This window comes from Salmo salar, chromosome ssa18 (assembly GCF_905237065.1).
Source record: "Salmo salar chromosome ssa18, Ssal_v3.1, whole genome shotgun sequence".
NCBI classification, from domain to species: Eukaryota; Metazoa; Chordata; class Actinopteri; order Salmoniformes; family Salmonidae; genus Salmo; species Salmo salar.
In genome coordinates this window covers 8,228,361-8,251,390 of record NC_059459.1, presented here as the reverse complement: position 1 = coordinate 8,251,390, position 23,030 = coordinate 8,228,361, and the positions used below count along the sequence as shown (strand labels likewise).

The 23,030-nt window shown below is 39.2% G+C and overlaps 1 protein-coding gene across 1 annotated transcript; it reads right to left on the bottom strand.

Annotated features, from left to right (window-relative positions):
* Positions 1-355: 355 nt before the first annotated feature.
* LOC106576808 (brorin) lies at positions 356-22,619 on the bottom strand. Its single transcript, XM_014154240.2, has 4 exons — positions 22,275-22,619; positions 14,785-15,545; positions 13,012-13,141; positions 356-2,838 (listed from the first exon to the last, which is right to left on the bottom strand). Exons 2-4 carry the CDS (start codon positions 15,463-15,465, stop codon positions 2,687-2,689), a joined length of 963 nt encoding a protein of 320 aa, XP_014009715.1. The 5' UTR covers positions 15,466-15,545; positions 22,275-22,619; the 3' UTR covers positions 356-2,686.
* Between the last annotated feature and the right edge of the window lie 411 nt (positions 22,620-23,030).

Sequence of the window (23,030 nt, the reverse complement as noted above, 5' to 3'; positions counted from 1 at the left end):
TGACAACATTTAAACAACAATAACAAACACGACAGCCAACAGTTCCGTCAGGTACCTGAACAAAACGGAAAACAACTACCCACAAAACCCAAAGGAAAAACAGGCTGCCTAAGTATGGTTCCTAATCAGAGACAACGATAGACAGCTGCCTCTGGTTAGGAACCATACTCGGCCCAACACAAAGAAATACAAAACATAGAAACTGAACATAGAAATACAAAAACAGACAAACACCCCCTGTCACGCCTTGACCTACTCTACCATAGAAAATAACAAGTTACTATGGTCAGGATGTGACAACCACAAAAAAATATGAAATACTTAGGATGTTTAATAAGTGCCAACAAACAACAAATATGTAAAGATAACTTTATTCCATTACTCAACAATATGAAAGCAGATGTAATTTAATTGAATAATCTTCCCATACATCTTACAGGTAGAATAAACCTCTTTAGAATGGCATGGCTGCCAAAGTTTTTGTATATATTTTCGCTAACACCGAAGACATTCTTTTAAAAAGTATACCCGGTCAATTCAGACTTTATATGGGCATATAAAATTCATAGAATAAAAAGGAAAGTTTTACATCTTCCTATGTCTGAGGGTGGTTTTAACCTTCCAGACCTGGAATTGTATCAACTCGCTACACACGGCTTTTACTTACGACATATGGTTAAATGCACTAAAGAGGAACAATGGGTACATATTTAAGCTGCACGTGCTCATCCCCAGAATCTTTCTACGTGTCTATTTTCAAAAGATGAAGCTAAGAGCATGAACCACTTCATAGTTAAGAACACTATAACAATTTGGCAGAAAATGAAACGTATTCTACAAGAACCAATAACACGCCCTAAAAACACAACCTTATGGAACATTCCTTGGATAGCTTTTCAGAATTCACAGATAAATTGGTCCACATGGAAAACGTAAATATAAAGGCATAGAAACTGAAAATTACTTGTGTAACAGAAAATACATTTATTTCCATGACAGAATTAAAAAGTAATTTTGGACTAACCAATGCAGACAGTTTCAAATACATACTTATAAGTTATATATCACGAAATGTCGATTTAAAATATTTTTGACATCAGAGCAACCTTGAGGAAATCCTATTTCAGTCAGAAAAGGATGTTCATATGATAGGGAAGATATACAAAACCTTGCAGAGAGCCTATCCAACTGACAACATCTTATAAAATGTTTTTAACTATTGGAACCAAGACTTAAAAAGAACTGATGTTGGCACAAGAAGGAGGGAAAGTTGGAGCATAACTAACAGAATTACAGTTAACAAAAATGTGTGCTTAATCCAGTATAAAATAATATATAGAATTTATTATACAAGAAAATAAATTAGGAAATTCTACAAAACGGCAGATTCATGTGTTAAGTGTAAAACTAATAACGACTAAATAATCCATGCTTTCTGGGAATGCTATAAAGTTCAGAAGTTGTGGGCGGAACTAGAAAGTTGGTTGTCAGAACAATTACAATGTAAATTTACTTTTAATCCATCTGTCTGCATATTTCAAGACATGGTGTAGTGAGCTACCCAATGGACTGGATGATTCTCTTCTCATCGCTCATCTTGAAAAAACAAACTAAAAACGTGGAAATCAATCAATCCGCCATCATTAACATGATGGCAAAATCCAAATATTTATTACTGAAATATTGAAATAGCATGGGCGACCGAGAAAAACAAATTGGTACAATTTAAGGCCAAGTGGCAAACAATAATGCAGGCACTAGGGATGGGAGGGTGAGCATGTGGGTCCGGGCAGATGAGAGGTAGTCATCATTTGTGTGTGTCTGTAAGTTGTTGTTCGTACGTATAAGTTTGTATCTGGAGTTGGATTATTCTTTTTTACAATTGAAAAAAAATATATTACACATTTTTTTAAACGTATTTGGTTCAAGAAATTGATTGATATTATCATTCAAGCACCTACAGCGCACAGGTTGCTGTTTATTTTAAACATGAATACATAATACAAAGAGAACTGCTTACAAAAAGCACATAAAATCAAAACACATTGAAATTGCAAAATACATATAACTAAATCACAAACAGTCATGTCATTTCTTACATTTCTATTTATTTTCAAAATGCCGTACAATTTTTTTTATTGAAACCTTACAAGTTTTACCCATTGTTTTACTTCAAGTGGTGCATCGTGTAAGAATGACACCACCTGTCAGTAGGCTATGGTTTCTACCTCCATAAAACACAGACAGTAAGGATTCTATACATTCCACTCCATTTATTTGACCTCTAACCCAATACATTGCAGATTAATAAAATGCAGTGGCTATAAAAAATATGTTTTGGCTAATTTTTCTCCATAAATAATTCAGTACATAGATAAATAGATATTCTGTATATGGATTCAAACTCTTCATATAAAGCTTGATTTAATAATACATGTGATTGTAAATGCAGAAATCATACGGTCTGGGGGTGACCCTGATGTCTGGTATAGACTGGGTGAAGGCTGCGTTGAGTTAGCCAGGTTAAACTAGACTGAATGCTGCACTCAATATTTGTTTGCGCTCACCAGCGTTCAGTCTGGTTTAATCAGGCTAGCGTTGAGTTGCGTGCTGTCTGACATGGACACGGCGGGAGCGCCGATGGCCCCATAGCCCCTGCCCCCATACCCACTGTCAGGGCCAGTCTCTAGCTCACCTGGCAATCATTCTTGCTGCAGGTAGCCTGATGCTCGATCTGCCACGTGCCCACTTCATACGTGCAGTAGCAGATTGTACACTCATCAATCTTCACCTCGCGCCCAGCTGGGATCACTTGTGTGTCTGCATAACAGTTTGGCCCTTGCAAAAGAAGAATCAAGGTAACTGTTAAAGTGGTCTCAGTCAATCTCAATGATCTTGTATACAGTCAATCAAAGAGCTGATCTACCCTGAAAAATAGCTTAGTGGGATTGTGGATGGAGTGGATGGGCTGGCTAAAGCCGTCAGCATGCTATGGTTCGGCTGGCGCCTAGCCAAACTTGGCAAACCGAACAAGTGTGCTCGCATACTCCCTTAAAATACCTTTGTTGAAAATTTTGAAAAAAGCTTCAGTAGTACTGTTTGTCCATCTTGAGATGCCGGAGCCAGTATACGCGTCCTCAAAATAGTCTGAATTAATCTAAGATAACTCAATAAATATTTCATTAATTTAGAATTTTTTTTGCTGAGCAGATCTTAGTTGCGCAATTTTACATATAACTAAGCTGCTTGGTGCAGTATTTCTCAGGTGAAAAGAAATTCATGAAATCAAGTTGTCTCTCGTTGAATGACAACAAACACTTCATTGAAGAATCGCTACTGTTTACCAATCACCATGAAGAGACGTAGACTTCGGCTGCCGAATTTGGCTTGCCTCACTGAAAAAAATGTATGAACAGCCAAAAAAAAACCTTGTTGAAGACCAAAACGAATAAAAACGTCACCAAATGTCGTCATAATACACAGTACCAGTCAAAAGTTTGGACACACCTACTAATTCAATGGTTTTTTTTACATTTTTTTTTTACAATTTTCTACATTTCTACACAATTTTCTACATAGTAGAATAATATTGAAGACATCAAAACGATGAAATAATCGCTACTGTTTATCAATCACGCCAATACAAATCGTTAAGAACACTGGACAGTTGAGATGCCGACACCCTACTGTGTTAGAATTCCACCCACTCCAACAACAGTCCCAGCGTGCTGTTTTTCTTGGTGCCGAACCCCTGAACAGGTGGTGAAAGGGAAGACATGCCCAAATTCATTACCCTTCATTACCCGTCTCTCTGATGAAAAATAATGTTACTAATGCACATATGATCAAAACCATTTCAACCTCATGTTTAAATCAGACATACAACTTTGTAAAATATCAATATTCAATTAATAAATGCAGTTGCACTGAAATGTAAAATCTCTGTTCATCAATTTTTAGTTACATGTAACCTACATTATAACCTACTTAGCTCTGGTTCCCAGTGTGAAACGGTGGCCATTGTCTCAAGAAGCTCCATTTGTCTTCCACAACTGGCTAGAAAATATATTCACATAAATCATCCCTTATCGTTCAAGCAGCATGGACCCAAATACCCATTCCTGGAGCTGCAGCCACAACATGACATACAGCTGCAGGCAATGGTTTCTCCTTAAAAAAAAAACATGAGCTTGAGCAACACTATTCTGGTATTAAGATGCTGCTCCCACGGATAAGTTGTGAGTCTTTCAGCTGAAGCAAAGGAATCTTCACTGGACAGAAGCACTGAGGAGAGGCATGCTGGCGCATCAATCTATAGTGAACAGTTTGCTGGGGCTGTCAAAATGCGAGCACTCACACATTTATAACTCTAGATGAAGACTGAAGAAACCCTCCCTGAATAACAACTCACCACATGTCCCGTCTTCTGTCGCAATTGAGTCATTAATAACATTAAGCAAAATATTTCCTCAAGGATAGTCTATCAAAATGATTGAGACAAACTGGTAAATAATGTGTGATGTGTGATGCTATTAAGAGGTATACTTCACCCCAATACAAATCAGGAGAAATGTTGTTATGGAGCCAAGACTTGAGCGACAGACAGCCTGTCATCCATTTGTGGACAGAATGATTAGCATGACACTCAATCCTTTTAATGTGTGCACCCATTATGTGCCTCTCTGCTGTGCTTACTCATTGCTGTCACCCTTTCTTTCTGCTTATCACATGAATGACCATCTTTTAGTCACCATGGCTTCATTAACACAACATCTCTCTTCTCTCTGACAGTAGAAAGTGTTTTTATCCGAAAACATTAAATTGGCCTCAAAAGAACATTTTCCACCATTAATAACCTTAAGCATCAGACTATATCAGAAAACACAAATGGACAGTCCAAAAAGTGATTGTGTAATAGGTACTGAAAACTGAGCAGGTGGGCTGAATGTGAAAGAAACAGCCATTAGCATCTCTGGCTCAACGCTACTGGTGGTAGACGAGAGATAGAAATAAATCAGGGACACATCCTTATAATGTACACACTGCTCCACTTTACTGGCTCTGAGAGTTGAGGTAAGGGAAATAGCAGAATAGTGAGAAATCACTTCCCGTAATGTAGTTCCTTAGTACATATGCATTATGAATGCAGCAAAATGCCTTGGCTTTGTGAAAATGGTAATAGAAATTGTTTGGGTGTGAGAAGCCTTTGGAGCAGTGATTTTCTATGCTGTGAATCATTTACTTCCCAACATGTTGCACTAGAATGAGTGTGCCATCTTGAATACTGTATGTGCTGCCACATTATTCTGGAACAGTCAATGGTGTAAGACAGTGCCAGGTTTTACCTTCTGTGAAGCAGCACACCCTCTATGTTAGGTTTTAGTGTTTATCTAGTAGTAGAGCATTTTCCATTCATGTTTATCTCACAAGCTGTCATTGTCTGTGTTTCCATGGCTTTCTTATCCCAATCCATTATATCGTCAGATACAGTAAAACAAATAAGCTAAAGCATAAGTGCCTGAAATAAACCTACAAATATTTCCATCGTAATAGTCTTGCAAATAGTCTAATAGAGTCTGCGGGGTGCATTATTGAAATAAAAAGAGCAAAATGTCGCACAGTTGAATGGTTATGGACATCTGAGCTTTTGCATTTAATGAGTAGGAGTAATAGTATCGAGAATGGAAGCCATTGCTTTCCCTCATAATCAAGGGTGGTCGAGAGCTGCTTCGAAGTGGGAAATCAATGCAGTCTAATATCCCCGCCACCATATATGTCTCCTACCCCTGCCATTTTGAAAGTGCTCTTAAATATATTTTCACAGCATCTCTAAACCTCTTCAATGAATATTTTTACCAATACCTCCCTCATTTTAAATGAGAGAGTTGCTGTTCCCCCTAGCGAACAGGCTTCTTTCTCTTATGTTTTGCCGTTTGAAAGGGTTTTGGCTCCAGTTTCGACTGTTTATTACAACCTCCTCAGATGAGTGTCGACCCCAATGTCTGAGCCTTTGAGAGCACCACTTGTTTCCTTAAGTGTTGCCAAGGCGATGGTCTGCACGAGCAAAACTCGAGACGGAGGGGCTACCAGTACCACCACTGAGGCATTGAGGACAGAGGGATTTAGAGTCAGTAAAGTCAACTACTGGATTCTTGGAAGCAGCAGGAAACTTAAAACTTACAGAAGTGATGCTGAATTTCCTTAGCATCATTTTAATACTTTGTGTAGACAGGTATAATTGAATTTGTGCACAAATCATGTGCATGGAATCTTTAGAAGTATTAAGAGGATGAGAAAGGTTGTATTTGTCTTTCTTCCACACTTCAATTGACTGCACCTGTGCATGCATTCTGCCATCTGTATTTTAGTTGTTATGTGAAACCAAATATAATGCGATGATTATATCTTCATGATTGAGTACCCTGGTTAAATGAACAGGTAAAAACCTAATGTGAACCTGTTTTATTTTCACAAAGTTGCAATGCCACAGATGTTCTTTGATATTCATGAACAACTGCCTGGGTTGGATGCTAGCAATATCTCTCACTTTCATCTGTCCCCCCTGGGTCTTCCTCAAGTGTCTCTTTGCGTACAGCGTGAACAACACATCTGAGACACGTTGCTCTCGCTGACGATCACAAATGATTTTGCATGCCTGAAAAGGCCAAAATTATGTCTCTGCATAATAGATGAAGCTATCAATCTTCCCAACACGTAGGTTTTTTACAATGTTAATACAATGCCTACTATCATAATTCATTATAGTAATGTAATGTATGTGAAAATGAGATAAAATAATGACAGCATTAATGCCAAGCAGACTATGACTTGTTAATTGACCAACTTCTATTTCTCAGATGATCTTCTAAAAAATAATGTATATTGAACATGTCAGTAAGGACATCTACTGTAATCTACTGACCCAAGTACAAGGCATTTTCCACAACTGGACAATATTTTTTTGTGAGTCTCCCATCCTGTCTGTGACATGATGGCCATTAGCAATGAGAGGTGCTTTGATGTCATACTTCAGATGCATGGAGCGCTCAGGAGGTTGCAACAGCTGTTTCCCCCTTAGACAACATCTGTACGTGAGCCTGGGACTCCAACGATACAGCGAAAAACTTAAGAGACTACCTGAGTCAAACTTATTGGAGAATGGGTAAGCTGTTTAAGTTTGGTAGATCTATAATCAACATTGAAGTGGACAGGGACATAAAGATCACTTACTGTAAACACAACTGTAAGCAAAAGTTGTGTTGTCTACCTACACGTTAACATACAAGGACACATAATGTAAGAAATGTGAATGAGGTGGCAACCAACTGGGCACACACGGTTTAACCAAAGTTGTTTCCACGTAATTTCAATGAAATCATGTTTAACCAATGTGGAATAGACGTTGAATTGATGTCTGTGCCCAGTGGGAAGGGACCGTCAAGTGAAGCAAATGAGTATGTATTTTCATCTCTTTGACAGGGTATCAAACACGAGAACCAGAACAACCTAGTGTCCATAATGGCGCAACACTAGGCCACTGAGATCAGAATGAAGATGCTGCCTACTGGCCCAGTAACACAACTTCCTGCATCAATACTCTTCCTGCGTCCCAATTATGTCTCTCTCCTCCTTGTTCACTTGACTTCACAGATTATGAAGGAAATAATTGGTATAAGAAATAGGGTGGAAACTCCCTCTAGCCAATTCCTCCACCAATCCGATGCTTTGAGCTCTGTGGGAAGTAGTGAATGAGTGTACACTTTAGGAGAAAGGAGATCATTATTGGGACGCGCCAATGTTTTTTTTTTGAATAGTCCCTTAAAGCAGCTGGATGCGCAACATTAACAGAGACGTATGAGAAAAAGGTTAACATCTCAGCTTGATTCAGATATAAGTGGCTTTTACAAGGGCTGACAATTGCCCTCTTACAGACTCCAGAAAATGAGTAACAATTATTTCTGTTACGAGACCGTGTAAATGTAGCCTAGACTATGAAACACAATGAAGACGCCTAAACCCATGTTGAGACCCATGTAAAGATCTACTGACCCAAGTACTTCTCAATGGTGTCACACCCTGATCTGTCACACCTGTGTGCTTGTCTCCACCCCCCTCCAGGTGTTGTCCATCTCCCCATTATCCCTTGTGTATTTATACCTGTGTTCTCTGTTTGTCTGTTGCCAGTTCGTTTTGTTCCTTCATACCTACGAGCGGTTTTCCCTGCTCCTCCCTGTTTTCCTGCTCCTCCCTGTTTTCCTGCTCCTGCCTGTTTTCCTGCTCCTGCCTGTTTTCCTGCTCCTGTTTTCTAGTCCTTCCCGGTTTTGACTGTTCTGCCTGTCCTGACCCTGAGACTGCCTGCCGTTCTGGACCCTTTATACCTTCTCTGGATTATTGACCCCTGCCTGCCTTGACCTGTTGATTGCCTGCCCCTATTGTCAGGAATAAACTTTTGTTTCTTCAACGCTGTCTGCATCAGGGTCTTACCTCCAACGTGATAAATGGAGCCATGACAAAATTTGTGTCAAATGTACAGTCAAGTACCACTTTACATTTTTACAGTGTTACTCTAAAAGGGGGAAAATTGAAATGTGGTAATCTTATGGTAATAGAGGGACTGAAGCTAGCCTTGATTCATTTTAAAACCATGACACTACAAAGCTCTTATTGCCTGAATGAGCGCATAGATTTGTTAGGGTCTTTTGATATACATGGACACCACATTCAGTATGCCATATTTCTCCTAGTGCAGGTCCTTGTGCCTCTTCTCTGCAGATTCTAAACTCTGAACCCACCAAAACCTGACTTTGGGGCAAACATTGAGTTATTCAAATCTCAGCACCAAGGAACTTGTATACTAACGTTACTATTCCAAAACATCTCTAGAGAGAGAGAGAGAGAACACTACTGCTGAAGAGACAGGATGCACATGTATGCAAAAATAGCTATTTAAAAAATATCACTATCAATTAAATGTATTTAAAAAAAACACAAGTGAAGATGACAAAGATATTACTTTTTGTTGGTATCAGTTTTTGTGTGTTTGCAGCAATAGAGTAAATATGAAGATATTTAATTTAATGTTGATTGCATTTCCCTTGTTTGTGGTACAGCATCGCTTTAAGAGGCCGAGATACGTTCGAGATACATATCACCAGTCATCATTATTTTTGCTGAAGGAGGCAACGTTGCTGACATTGCCATGTTGCATTAGAGTCACGCCATGAAAAACAAGGGGACACAATCTAGGACATGCTGTCTAAAATCATCTGAAACAACTTCAGATAATCCACAGTGAGCCAGAGAAGCACTCCTATAAGACAGTGCAATGCTTTCAAATCAGAAGGTTCTCACCCTAACCCAGGATTCCCAAACTTTGACTCGCCTTTTATTCACACCAGCATATTGTGGCAACTTACCAGGAGCATCTGTTCACGTTGGAAACAAATAGGGCTGGGTAATAAAGATGCATTCACACTTGCACACTATCAAATTAATTAATAGCACTGCAACAAACTATGGTAAGGCATGATTTTTCTGGGCAATCATGTATGATTTCCCAAAGAGTAGAGGTCGACCGATTATGATTTTTCAACGCCGATACCGAGACCGATTATTGGAGGGCCAAAAGCCCCGATACCGATTAATCGGCCGATTCTTTTTGTTTATTTATTTGTAATAATGACAATTACAACAATACTGAATGAACTTTTAACTTAATATAATACATCAATAAAATCAATTTAGCCTCAAATAAATAATGAAACATGTTCAATTTGGTTTAAATAATGCAAAAACTAAGTGTTGGAAAAGAAAGTAAAAGTGCAATATGTGCCATGTAAAAAAAGCTAACGTTTAATTTCCTTGCTCAGAACATGAGAACATATGAAAGCTGGTGATTCCTTTTAACATGAGTCTTCAATATTCCCAGGTAAGAAGTTTTAGGTTGTAGTTATTGTAGGAATTATAGGACTATTTCTCTCTATACGATTTGTATTTCATATACCTTTGACTATTGGATGTTCTTATAGGCACTTTAGTATTGCCAGTGTAACAGTATAGCTTCCGTCCCTCTCCTCGCTCCTACCTGGGCTCGAACCAGGAACACATCGACAACAGCCACCCTCGAAGCAGCGTTACCCATGCAGAGCAAGGGGAACAACCACTCCAAGTCTCAGAGCGAGTGACGTTTGAAACGCAAATAGTGCACACCCGGCTAACTAGCTAGCCATTGCACATCGGTTACACCAGCCTCATCTTGGGAGTTGATAGGCTTGAAGTCATAAACAGCGCAATGCATTGCGAAGGGCTGCTGGCAAAACACACGAAAGTGCTGTTTTGAATGAATGCTTACGAGCCTGCTGCTGCCTACCATCGCTCAGTCAGACTGCTCTATCAAATCATAGACTTAATTATAAAATAATAACACACAGAAATACGAGCCTTAGGTCATTAATATGGTCGAATCCAGAAACTATCATCTCGAAAACAAAACGTTTTTCCTGTCAGTGAAATACGGAACCGTTCCATATTTTATCTAACGGGTGGCATCCCTAAGTCTAAATATTCCTGTTACATTGCCCAACCTTCAATGTTATGTCATAATTACGTAAAATTCTGGCAAATTAGTTCGCAACGAGCCAGGCGGCCCAAACTGTTGCATATACCCTGACTCTGCGTGCAATGAACGCTAGAGATGTGACACAATTTCATGTTAGCAGGCAATATTAACTAAATATGCAGGTTTAGTAAGTTATTTGAAAAGTCATTACTTTATTACAATACTCAACATTTTCTTCACATTTGTCATAATTAGTTAAAGCAATGAATTTGTATCCGCTCTCGTTCGACTTCAGCAACATATTTTCCGCCATTTTCTTGAAATCTGAAAACGATGAGAAGCCCCGCCCATTTCCTGAAGAATTGCATTATGGGACCGAAAGTACGGAAGTAGTGTCCTCTGCGTGTAAACTTAATATTTTGGCGAATTTAGTACGACATCCGGGAACTTTTGGCATACTAAACTATATCATACTATGACCAATAAGCATACTATATACTCAAATCACGTCACAAATAGTACGGTTAGTGTGGTTAGTATGAGTATTAGAAAACGGACTACCATCTGAAATGACACCCTATTGGAGGAGATGAGGAGAGTCTAGGACTACCATCTGAAATGACACCCTATTGGAGGAGATGAGGAGGGTCTAGGACTACCATCTGAAATGACACCCTATTGGAGGAGATGAGAGGAGTCTAGGATTACCATCTGAAATGACACCCTATTGGAGGAGATGAGGGGAGTCTAGGATTACCATCTGAAATGACACCCTATTGGAGGAGATGAGGAGAGTCTAGGATTACCATCTGAAATGACACCCTATTGGAGGAGTTGAGGAGAGTCTAGGACTACCATCTGAAATGACATCCTATTGGAGGAGATGAGGAGAGTCTAGGATTACCATCTGAAATAACACCCTATTGGAGGAGATGAGGAGAGTCTAGGACTACCATCTGAAATGACACCCTATTGGAAGAGATTGTAAACATGTATTACATATGGACTGTAAACATGTGCTGTAACCATGTATTGTAAACATATATTGTATATGTATTGGAAACGTGCATTGGAAACATGTGTTCTACATGTATTGGAAACATGTATTGTATATGTTTTTATTTTATTTTTATTTTACCTTTATTTAACTAGGCTAGTCAGTTAAGAACAAATTCTTATTTTCAATGACGGCCTATTCTATATGTATTGGAAACATGAATTGTATATTGTTATGTATGGTACGACGTGCTGTACGTCATACTGTACGTTGTTATGGTTTACGACAGTGTGCTGCTTTATGGATGAATGGGTTGTCAGGATGAGTGGCACATGTCATTAAACGACAGAGTGATGTACAATGTGAAACCGTGCAGACGTGCGTTCTTCTACAGCTAGGCTAGATATAACATATATGTATTGTAAACGTGTATTGTAAACATGTGTTTTACATGTATTGTAAACATGTATTGTACATGTATTGGAAACATGAATTGGAAACATGTATTGTATATGTATTGGAAAGATGTATTAAAGATGTATTGTAAATGTATTGGAAACAGTACGGAGGGAAAAAAAAGGAAAAAAAAGAAAAACAAAATGTATGAGATGAAATGTATGCATTCACTACTGTAAGTCGCTCTGGATAAGAGCGTCTGCTAAATGACTCAAATGGAAATGGAAATGGTTTAAAAATATATACTTGTGTATTAATTTTAAAGAAAGGCATTGATGTTTATGGTTAGGTACATTGGTGCAACGACGCTGCTTTTTTCGCAAATGCGCTTGTTAAATCAACACCCGTTTGTCGAAGTAGGCTGTGATTCAATGATAAATTAACAGGCACCGCATCGATTATATGCAACGCAGGACACGTTAGATAAACTAGTAATATCATCAACCATGTGAGGTTAACTAGTGATTATGTTAAGATTGATAGTTTTTTATAAGATAAGTTTAATGCTAGCTAGCAACTTACCTTGTCTTCTTGCTGCCCTCGCGTAACAGGTAGTCAGCCTGCCATGCAGGCTCCTCGTAGAGTGCAATGTAAGGCAGGTGGTTAGAGCGTTGGACTAGTAACCGGAAGGTTGCAAAAACGAATCCCTGAATCCCCCCTGAACAAGGCAGTTAACCCCCGTTCCTAGGCCGTCATTGAAAATAAGAATGTGTTCTTAATCTGACTTGCCTAGTTATATATATATATATATATAATGAAAAAAAAATACATTTAAAAAAATAATTGGCAAATCGGTGGCCAAAAATACCGATTACCGATTTTTATGAAAACTTGAAATCGGCCCTAATTAATCGGCCATTCCGATTAATCGGCCAACCTCTACCAAAGACATACACTCAAATTCAAATTGTAAATTAAATGGTTCAGTGCTGCATGTGTGCATACTGTGTGTTCCGTATTAAGGTAACGTAAGTGTTTTGAGACAAGCATGATCACTCACCGGTCTTACAGATGGGGCAGCACTGATCAGGCTCATACTCTGGATCCACACACTCTGTTTGAGGGCATGCTGACACAGAGCACAACACCTCTCCACTCCCCTCACAGCGACACTTCTCACACGGAGACACCTGGGGGCAGAGGGAGAAAAACTATTTGTAAATCTCTTTCATGTAAGCACTCACTCACTCGCACACAGACACACACATACACACAGGCACACACACATGTCCGTCCCACTAGCCAACACAATGACATTGAACATCGAACATTCAGCCACAAAGCTTAGAACACAGGAAGTTCCGATCTTACAGAACTTTATTGGAAATAAATACTTTATTTGAAGGAGAGGAGAAATGAACTTCAGTGCGCAATCAACCGAAAATGGGGAAATCAATGTGCTGATTGTGTGCTCAGTGGGTAACAGATAGAAGCTTCCAAGTTTATTGCTTTGTGAACAAGAGAGAACAGTTTGTTTGTTTAATGGAGCTTTCCATTTCTGAAAGTATTGGAGAAAAACAGGTCCGAAAGACTGTCTGATGCAGCTTGTGTCGACAATACGCCTTCAACCAAGTCACCCCCCTCGACTGGAGATGTCTGAAGGCACTCGTGGCCATGTGAGCCTTTCCTTTTAATCAGAGACCATAGGTTAATCCTAACAGCATGGATCAAGTTGATTGCAGAGCGTCTCGAGCTTCGGCCTGGCACTCCACTGTGAAAAACGGCAAGAGAGACGCCACTTACTGTACCACCGCAGAACACAGCAATCAACCAGAAGGCTCTGCCTGTTGCTTTGTTTCAAATCCCATAGGCAGGCATCCACAGAGGATAGTGCTATTTACTTCAGTGGAAGTCAGTATCTCTCTCTCTTTCTCTGATCTCTGTCTGTCTCTCTCTCTCTGCAGACTTCTCCCAGGAGAGCAACAAGCTGTGCCTCTCAATACAGAGCTGCTTGTATCACTCTGCGTTAGCAGAAATAAATCCCATATTAGACCTAACCTCTTGGTGTGACCCTCCAGTGCTAGCACAAAGGGATGCATTATACAGCCACATATAATACATTTTTGATCAAATATAGAATAGAAAGCTGATGGTATAGTAAATCAAGACATAAGACCTTTTGAGGTCTCCTGAGCTTGGCTTAAAATAGACAACTCCACAAAAACTAGCAAGTGTAACAAGATAAGAATATCAAGGGATAAAATACTCTTAATCTTAAACAGTACTATTCAATTCAGCAGCGCCAAGTATAATTCAAGCTTTGTGTGAATAAAATAAATACAGACTTTTGACATTTTAAATGTGCTTGGCTGCTTGCTTGCTTGCTGCACTGAAAATGATCTTTGTCTTGGTATAGTGCTCACGAGGAACCCTGCATACAACTGGCAGGCTATCAACAGTTTCCCTGATGAAGGTCTACTGAGACTGAAACGTTGGTAACAAGATACATTCAATCTGTGGCGCATGTAGATCAGTGCTGCTGGAGTTCCTTTTCAATTCAGAGGTTCATCTCGTGAAGCACAGACTGTCAAAGAAACCCTTTTTAAGACACTGAAAGGAAACAGCACCATGCAATATGCTGCCTAAGGATTGGTGTGTCAACATCACATGGGTTGTATTCATGTAGCCAAACGTTTTGCAACGGATAACAAACACAAACGTTTCTTATTGGACACGTTGAGGCAATCCATTCCCTTTTTGGCTTGTTGGCATTTGTTTGGTTCCTAGAGAATACGACCCTGTAAATCTTTAAAGACCTAATTTCCAGACTCACCTTAAACTCTTGTAGCGTTGTGTAGACTTTTCCCCTGAACTCACAGTAGTTCTTCTTCTCCTTGCACTCTGGACAGCACTGGCTGGTGTCCACCCGGATGCAGCGAGGGTGAACTTTGGGACATTCAGGCTTGGCACACAGGGGTCCCTCGTCCGTGCAGAGGCAAGGGCACGTGGAGGGCCCCGGAGTAAATTTCTCCCCGATGGCAAACACAAAGCCACTCTCATCAATGCAGCCCTTCCCCCTGTAATCTGGATATGCGTACTCATCGGTAGCGTCAAGAGAGAGGTTTGTTTCACTTGTGGGGCCCTCGTCTACTCGACTCAGGCCCCCCTCTTGCTCTTCCCACAACTCCTGTGATGCCTTCCCACCCTTGGATCCACCACGTTTCTGGGAGCTGGAGTTTGTCCTGGATCTGTTGACAGAAGTTCTATTGCTGACCCCTCTGTTGGCCTCCAGGCCCATGAAGCTGATCTCCTTCAGCTGTTGTTGGGTGCTGTAACTGAGCGCCCCCTCCGAGGCCTGCTGCTTGTCATACTTGTCCTCTCTGGCCTGGGTCAGGACGCGCTCAAAGCGTTCCCGGCTCACCAACAAGTCTGCCACGGGATTACACTGAGTACTGGTCATGAGAAACCACATAACAAACAGGACTTCCGCTGTCATGGCAACAGAGTGCATCATCTCTCCCCACCACCTGCAAGGTGGGATGACACCTTGGCTTCACATAACACACTTCACATCTCCGGTGTGAGCCAGTCCATCTGGAAAAAGAGAATGAAACCGGAATGAATTATTTGACAGGATTGTCACATTTAGTATAGACATTGATATTGTCTCCTAGCCTGGTCCAAAATCAGTTGGATAGATGCGGTGAAGAGGTCAATGGAACGCAGACCGTGGGGGATAGAAGAAGGATGCCAGATGACGCACGTTTCAACAAATCTGATCTAACAAAGTGAATATTCTTCAAATGTATCATGATAGATGTATTATGACAGGCCCACAGTGTGGTTACTAAAGTCTGATTTGGATATACAGGGTATTTGGCAGATTTCGCAGCATAACATTTAGAAGTTGTCCCTTTTCAGGTATAGAAGAAGTGACTGCTAAACGCTAACTCCCGTTTTGTATAAACTGGTAGCATAGCTAGCATACAGAAATTAGAGGTGGTAGTCAAAGTCGTTTTAAACTGTAATGCAGTTTATTGGTGACGATGACATGAACATGTATTGGGGTTGACATCCATACAAGCATTATACTCTTACCTTAACATAGTGTGAAATACACATATAAACAATAGACTAAAGCTGTGTTCGAATACTCATACTAACCGCACTAACCGTACTATTTGTGACGTGAATTGAGTATATAGTATGCTTATTGGTCATAGTAGGGATATAGTTAGTACGCCAAAAGTTGCCGGATGTCGTAATAAATTCTCCAAAATATAAAGTATACACGCAGAGGACACTATTTCTGTACTTTATGGCCCATAATGCAATTCCTCAGGAAATGGCTTCACATCGTTTTCAGATTTGAAGAAAATTGTGAAAAATATACAGCCGAACTACGAGAGCGGATACAAATTACTTGCTTTAACTAATTATGACAAATGTTAAGAAAATGTTGATCAATGTAATAAAGTAACGACTTTTCAAATAAGTTACCTTACACATTCTGTTGGCTGACAATTTGTTAGCTACGCTGTCCTTACGAACCACATAGTATATCATTACAGCAGTATGCACCGGTCTGTTAGCTAGCTACCTAACGTTAATTGGCTACTTATACATCAAACTTGCCAGTATATTAACTATAGGCTATCTAACTAACTACTCAAAGTATATTAAAATGAACTAATAGTATATAGTATGTAGTATATACTCATTAAGTATGTAGTATACGGTATGTTAGTATGGGTATTCGAACCCATCCTAAATGTAGGCTAATTTTGCAGGGGGGCAATAAGAAGATTCAGGATCTTTCCCCCACGCGTATCCATGGCATTTACATTGTTTTGGTCGAGTTCCATTGACCTCTTTACGCATCTAGAACCAACTCCTCAGGTCGTTGTCATGGCCAAACATAGGAGATGGCTATACAGCATAAACAGATATGACTAATTGTCTCCAAGTTAGCCCCAATAATGGTAAGAATTCTGTTTTTTTTATCGCAATGTCCGATCCTATCAAAGAAACACCTCACATGACATAAAGAAAAGCCTATTTACTTGGACTGTATTGATTTTGCCTGTGTCAGGAAATCAATAGGCTTTCTTACATTAACGCTTCCTTGCATCAAATACTTCCAGCAGAGATAGACTGAAGAGAAAATGGCTAAAAAATAACTTGAATCTAACACTCTCACTCCCAACTCAGAACAAAGGAAAAATAATCAATGGATACCAGTTCAAATAAATCAGAGAACTGTATACAGGGAGAAATTGATTAGAAAAGAGATCATTATTCTCTTCAGGAAGAATGAATTTACTGTAGCTTGAAGAAATTACCAGACCAATTTAGATCAGTGAACAGTGTTATAAAGAACAATAAAATGAAGTGTGTCCTTATACAGTATATTCTATAACTTTGGCTCCTGTTTTGTGCAGTGGTCTCAAACTCCAGACAGGGCCACCAAACTGTGGCTTACGGATCTGATGTTGCAGTTTGAGACCACTGCACCATTAAGCCTTTGGATTCATTATTTATATTTGTCAAACAATGGCCATATCTACCAAATTCAGTAATCAAACAATGGTTGTGTCATGACAGTGTTCGGTTGTCATAACAGACACCAACTGTCATGACTATTTGCTCTATTTCATGTTTTAGGACATTATCATGACACTACAATCCTAGGTAAGTACAGTGTCTTCAGAAAGTATTCATACCCTTTGACTTATTATTTTGTTATGTTACAGCCTGAATTCAAAATGGATTAAATATTTAAAAAATCCACACACAATATCCCATAATGACAAAGTGAAATAATCTATTCAGAAATGTTTGCAAATTGAACCAAGTTTTTCTCTAGGATTTTGCCTGTGCTTAGCACCATTACATTTCTTTTTCATCCTCAAATACTCCCCAGTACGTAACAATTACAAGCATACTCATAACATGATGCAGCCACCACTAAGCTTGAAAATATGGAGAGTGCTACTCAATAATGTGATGTATTGTATTTGCCCCAAACATAACACTTTGTATTCAGGACAAAAAGTTAATTGCTTTGCCACATTTTTTGCAGTATTACTTTATTGCCTTGTCGCAAACAGGATGCATGTTTCTGAATATGTTTATTCTGTACAGGCTTCCTTCTTTTCACTCTGTCAGTTAGGTTAGTATTGTGGAGCAACTAAAATGTTGTTGATCCATTCTCAGTTTTCTCCTATCACAGCCATTAAACTCTGCAACTGTTTTAAACTCACCATTGACCTCATGGTGACATTTCTGAGTGGTTTCTTACTAAGTTAAGAAGGATGTCTGTATCGTTGTAGTGACTGGGTGTATTGATACACCATCCAACTTGTAATTAATAACTTCACCATGCTCAAATGGATATTCAATGTCTGTTTTTTTTATTTGTATCCATCTACCAATAAGTGCCCTTTGCGAGGCATTGGAAAACCATGGTCTTTGTAGGTGAATCTATGTTTGTAATTCACTGCTCGACTGAGGAACCTAACAGATAATTATATATGTGGGGTAAAGAGAGGAAGTAGTCCTTCTAAAATCATGTTAATCAATATTATTGCACACAGAGTGAGTCCATGCAACTTATTAAGCCATTTTTTACTCCTGAATGTATTTAGGCTTGCCCATAACAAAGGGGTTGAATACTTACCGACTTTAAACATTTCAGCATTTCGGTTTTAATTAATTTGTAAACATTTTCAAAAACATAATTCCACTTCGACATTATGGGGGTATTGGGGGAAAGTCAAGGCGTGTGAAAACTTTCAGCTTGTGCGAGATGGAACAGCCCATAGACGCAGGAGCCTATCTCCTGTTTCTGCAGTATTCAAGTACACCTCCTAGACAGGACGTTAGTCTATCACAGGTCCTTACCGCCATCGGGTCCCGTTTTTATAGTCCTTGGTATGACTCATCCAGGGATCTAACTCCCAACCTTCCAATATCAGGGTGGACACTCTATCCACAATACCACAGAGTTGGTCCTAGGTAAGTAGGACAGACGTCAATTACTGCATTGAGTTGATGAGGTCATGTTGATGACACCCATATGCAATGTCTTGTGACAAAGACGAAGAAACGTTTTGTTTCATTTCTAATCAATCTATTTGATTCATTAAACTATCATAATATGTTATTTATTTTTGTGATTTAAGGCCTTCCTGTGTTTTGTTTCGACACTGCAGTGGAATGGATGTGTCTATCTTTGTGCAAAAAGGTAAGATTTCGCTGTATTGACTTTGACCTAACAATGAGCTGTAGACATGTATCGGAACCCATTTAAAAAGAGTCCATACAGTATTGATTAAAATGTCAACTCCACTGGCACTGAATTAGCTTTCAACAGAGTAGCTGCAACTATCGTTTCCTAATTAGGATTCTCATGAAAGAATAGAAGCTGTATAAATACTTTAAGCTTTCCCTGAGCAAGTGAGTCTTTAAAAAAAATGCTGTATGGTAATATAAAGGGAACGAGAAACATATGTTATCAGTAACAACATAAAAAAATGTAATTTCTTCGGATATACCACACTATTAAATGGATGGGCCTGTCCTGGCACCTTAGGGAAGTATATATTGAGATAAGGGCTGTGGTGAATTCAAACTCAATTCCAAACATAAATTGAAAGTCACTTCATGTGTAGTCTCGACACCACTGCCCTAGACTTCCAGCCTGGGGACGAGGTTACTTCAAAATCTGCATTTAAGACAATGATAATTTTGCAATGCCCGAAAACTATTCCAATCTATTCACAGAACAGACTTGAATTGAAAATGAGTGGTGTGGTATGCCAGTGGCGTTTGGTATTTGTGAGGTGATTCTGTTCTGTTAAATTGTTGTGTATGAGCCAAGAGGCAAAATCCAAGAAGCAAGGCTGAGACTGGGCTCTGAGAGGTGGCAGAACAGGGTGCATACCGATAGTGCCGCAGCAGACAGAGCCAGTGGTTCATTAGTAAAAGGACATCATTTGGCTCTATTTGCCGTAACCTAAAAGTTGCTAGTGCTTGGCTGTGACAGTCCCACTGCTACTGCTGCTGCCTGCTAGCTGTCCTCTTGTCACGTCCTGACCAGTAAAGAGGGTTATTTGTTATTGTAGTTTGGTCAGGGCATGGCAGGGGGGGTTTGTTTTATGTGTTTCGGGGTTTTTCGTTAATGTTCTATGTTAGTATATTTCTATGTTTGTTCTAGTGTGTCTATTTCTATGTTTAAGTTTCTTGGGTTGAACTTCAATTGGAGGGAGCTGTTCCTCGTTGCCTCTAATTGAAGGTCCTTTTTAGTAGGGGTGTTTTTCCATGGGTTTTGTGGGTAGTTGTTTCCATGTATTGTCAGTGTACCTTACAGGACTGTTTTTCGTCATTATGTTTAGTATAAGGTTTTTTGTTTTGGTTTTCTTCAATAAAAGAAGATGAGCATACATATACCTGCTGCGTTTTGGTCCACTCACTACGATGCTTATGACACCTCTTTCCCTCCTACTGGACTCTGCATTGTCCTCAGGCTGACCATCAACCATAATCTTCTTGGTTCATTGTGGCTCTAGTCAGCTGTATGTTCAGCTTTCTTTTTCTCATATTGTTTTTCTCTTATTGCCTTTTATCTGTTAGTGCATGTGGAAGTCAATTGCATATGTGGAAATAATCCCAATGATTATCTAACAGTGGTAATTAGTTATTTCTGTATAACACAGTACAACAATAGTGGTTGTATGAGCACAGAATGAATGGTTTATTGACGCCTGTCTGGCTGACAGAAGACTTTCAATGTTTCCAGTGACATTTAAAGGTGTACTGCTCTACTGGTTTAGAATGAATGAACAGGTTTTGTCTTTTGAGGAGAGCAGGTTTAGGCTAGTCGTTACTGTTGACATAGTTGTAATTCAGTCGAAGTTGTCTTCACATCTCAAAATGCCTATCTGACTGAACAATGCAATGTCTCAGCAACATTTAATCGGGCTCGGCAAAATTTCATCTGGCTATGCTATTTAAGAGTGTGAAACTGCCAGGTTCAATAACATTTAACGAGACACTGAAATTGTGACATATGTTATATTATGGTCTTACTCATCAGCCAGCCTGGCAAGGAAGGCTACATCAAAACTTAACTAGACTACAGGTCAAAAGTTTTAGAACACCTACTCATTCAAGGGTTTTTCTTTATTTTTACTATTTTCTACATTGTACAATAATAGCGAAGACATCAAAACGATTAAATAACACATATGGAAGCATGTAGTAACCCAAAAAAGTGTTAAACAAATCAAAATCTATTTTATAGTTGAGATTCTTCAAATAGCCACCCTTTGCCTTGATGAAAGCTTTGCACAGTCTTGGCATTGGGCTTACATTGGTTGAATCAACGTTGTTTCCACGTCATTTCAATGAAATGACGTTGAACCAATGTGGAATAGACTTTCAATTGATGTCTATGCCCAGTGGGCCATCATGTAGTCGACAACCAAAATCCCCCAATTAAAGCTAAGCTGCAGTTAAAGGGAAAGGCAGTATTCTCTTAAGGCTTATACTAAGCTCTATTACAACTGTAACACAGACACACAATTTTCAGAACGGATTGTTTGAGAGATGTTTACTAAGCACACTGACCTATTGGTTGTTAATGAGCATATGAGGTTTCTATGGTTCATACATTTCAATATGACTTGATGACAAATGATGCATGTGATAGGAGAATACAATGTTTTATATTGCAATTGCTTATTTCAAGAAGTGAATTTGCAGTATGATCAAATAGATTATGATTAGTTTTAACATCCCCACCTCAACATGTTTATTCTGTTTCCAGCACCTGTTACAGCGCTATAGCCTCGTCTATTAAATATACTTCAGACATCGCCAGACATCTCAAAACAGGAGGCACGAATGTTATTTCTCAGCGAATTCACATTGTTGTCCAATTCAACATATAAAAAACCTTTCATTATTCTGATTATACACATTTAGTTTATTAGATTGGTCGTCAGATTAGAGCGCAACAGTCTTTTACGCAGGTAGACAGTCTTCGAAGGGTTTTATTATGTTATTACTACCTCGCCGGTTTCCAATCTGTCCAGATATGCGTGCACATTTTATGTGCATTTACTACCTTTAAATCCATTCTGTATACTATAGATGTCAGGGGCGTGATGCTATGAATCATCAGATATTTACACAACTATCTCCTATTGAACAAAGTCAATTGGTAAACCCCATTATTTCATATTGGATGAATTGGTTGGGTATACACCTGCATAAATTGCGAACCAATTGAAAGCGGCAGATAATATAAATGCATGTTACCTGTAAGCTTCTGCATGTGTCCTTTATCCGTTGGCTGACGGTTGGGTTGAGGTAGAAGTCGAAGTCGAAGCTTTTTTATTGCAGGCTATAAGCTACCCACGGTAACAACATATCACTATAGAGACAGAGAAACGGTCGTATATAGCCTACAAAAAAACAATAATACAAATTCTATTGCAAACACTGATCTAGTAGCTTAGTTCCAAATAAGGATGTTTGATTGTCTAGATGTGTCTTGCACAATTTACGGTCTTCCTTGCTACGTACAGTATAACTGTTCTGTCGTTCGTTCGATACACTGTGAGACAAGCGTGGCGCCAATGCTCTCCCTGGTCTACATTGGCACTTTTTTGGTATGGGTGACCAAAAAAAAACATTAGGGTCCTTACGTCATATTTTCATGGGGACAATGAAATAGGAGCGTGGACTTGACCACTAGAAGGGCTATGTATGGCTTCTTTATGGAGAATTAAACAAATAAATCATGAGTGGAGTCTGTGAAGACCCTCAGGTTAACTAACCAAACAAGGTACTGTTTTTAGTAGGTTATGCTGTTCTTTGAGGGTCCTTAATGTAATGTTTCACTACAGTAATTTCATTTCATGTGTCACAAGCTTCTTTTATTAATGAGTAAAGTGAACACTTAAACAAAAACTAACAAACAACAAAACGACAGTTACGTAAGGTACTAAGACTTTACGAGAAAAAAAAACCCCACCCACAAACCCAAAGGAAAAAAGGGCTGCCTAAGTATGG

Excerpts from the sequence above, each read along its gene's own strand:
- LOC106576808 (XM_014154240.2), bottom strand. The coding sequence starts at position 15,465 with ATGATGCACTCTGTTGCCATGACAGCGGAAGTCCTGTTTGTTATGTGG. Across the intron at positions 13,142-14,784 it reads CAACGCTACAAGAGTTTAAG|GTGTCTCCGTGTGAGAAGTG; the intron begins GTGAGTCTGGAA and ends CTCTGCCCCCAG. Across the intron at positions 2,839-13,011 it reads CTGCCCCATCTGTAAGACCG|GGCCAAACTGTTATGCAGAC; the intron begins GTGAGTGATCAT and ends TTCTTTTGCAAG.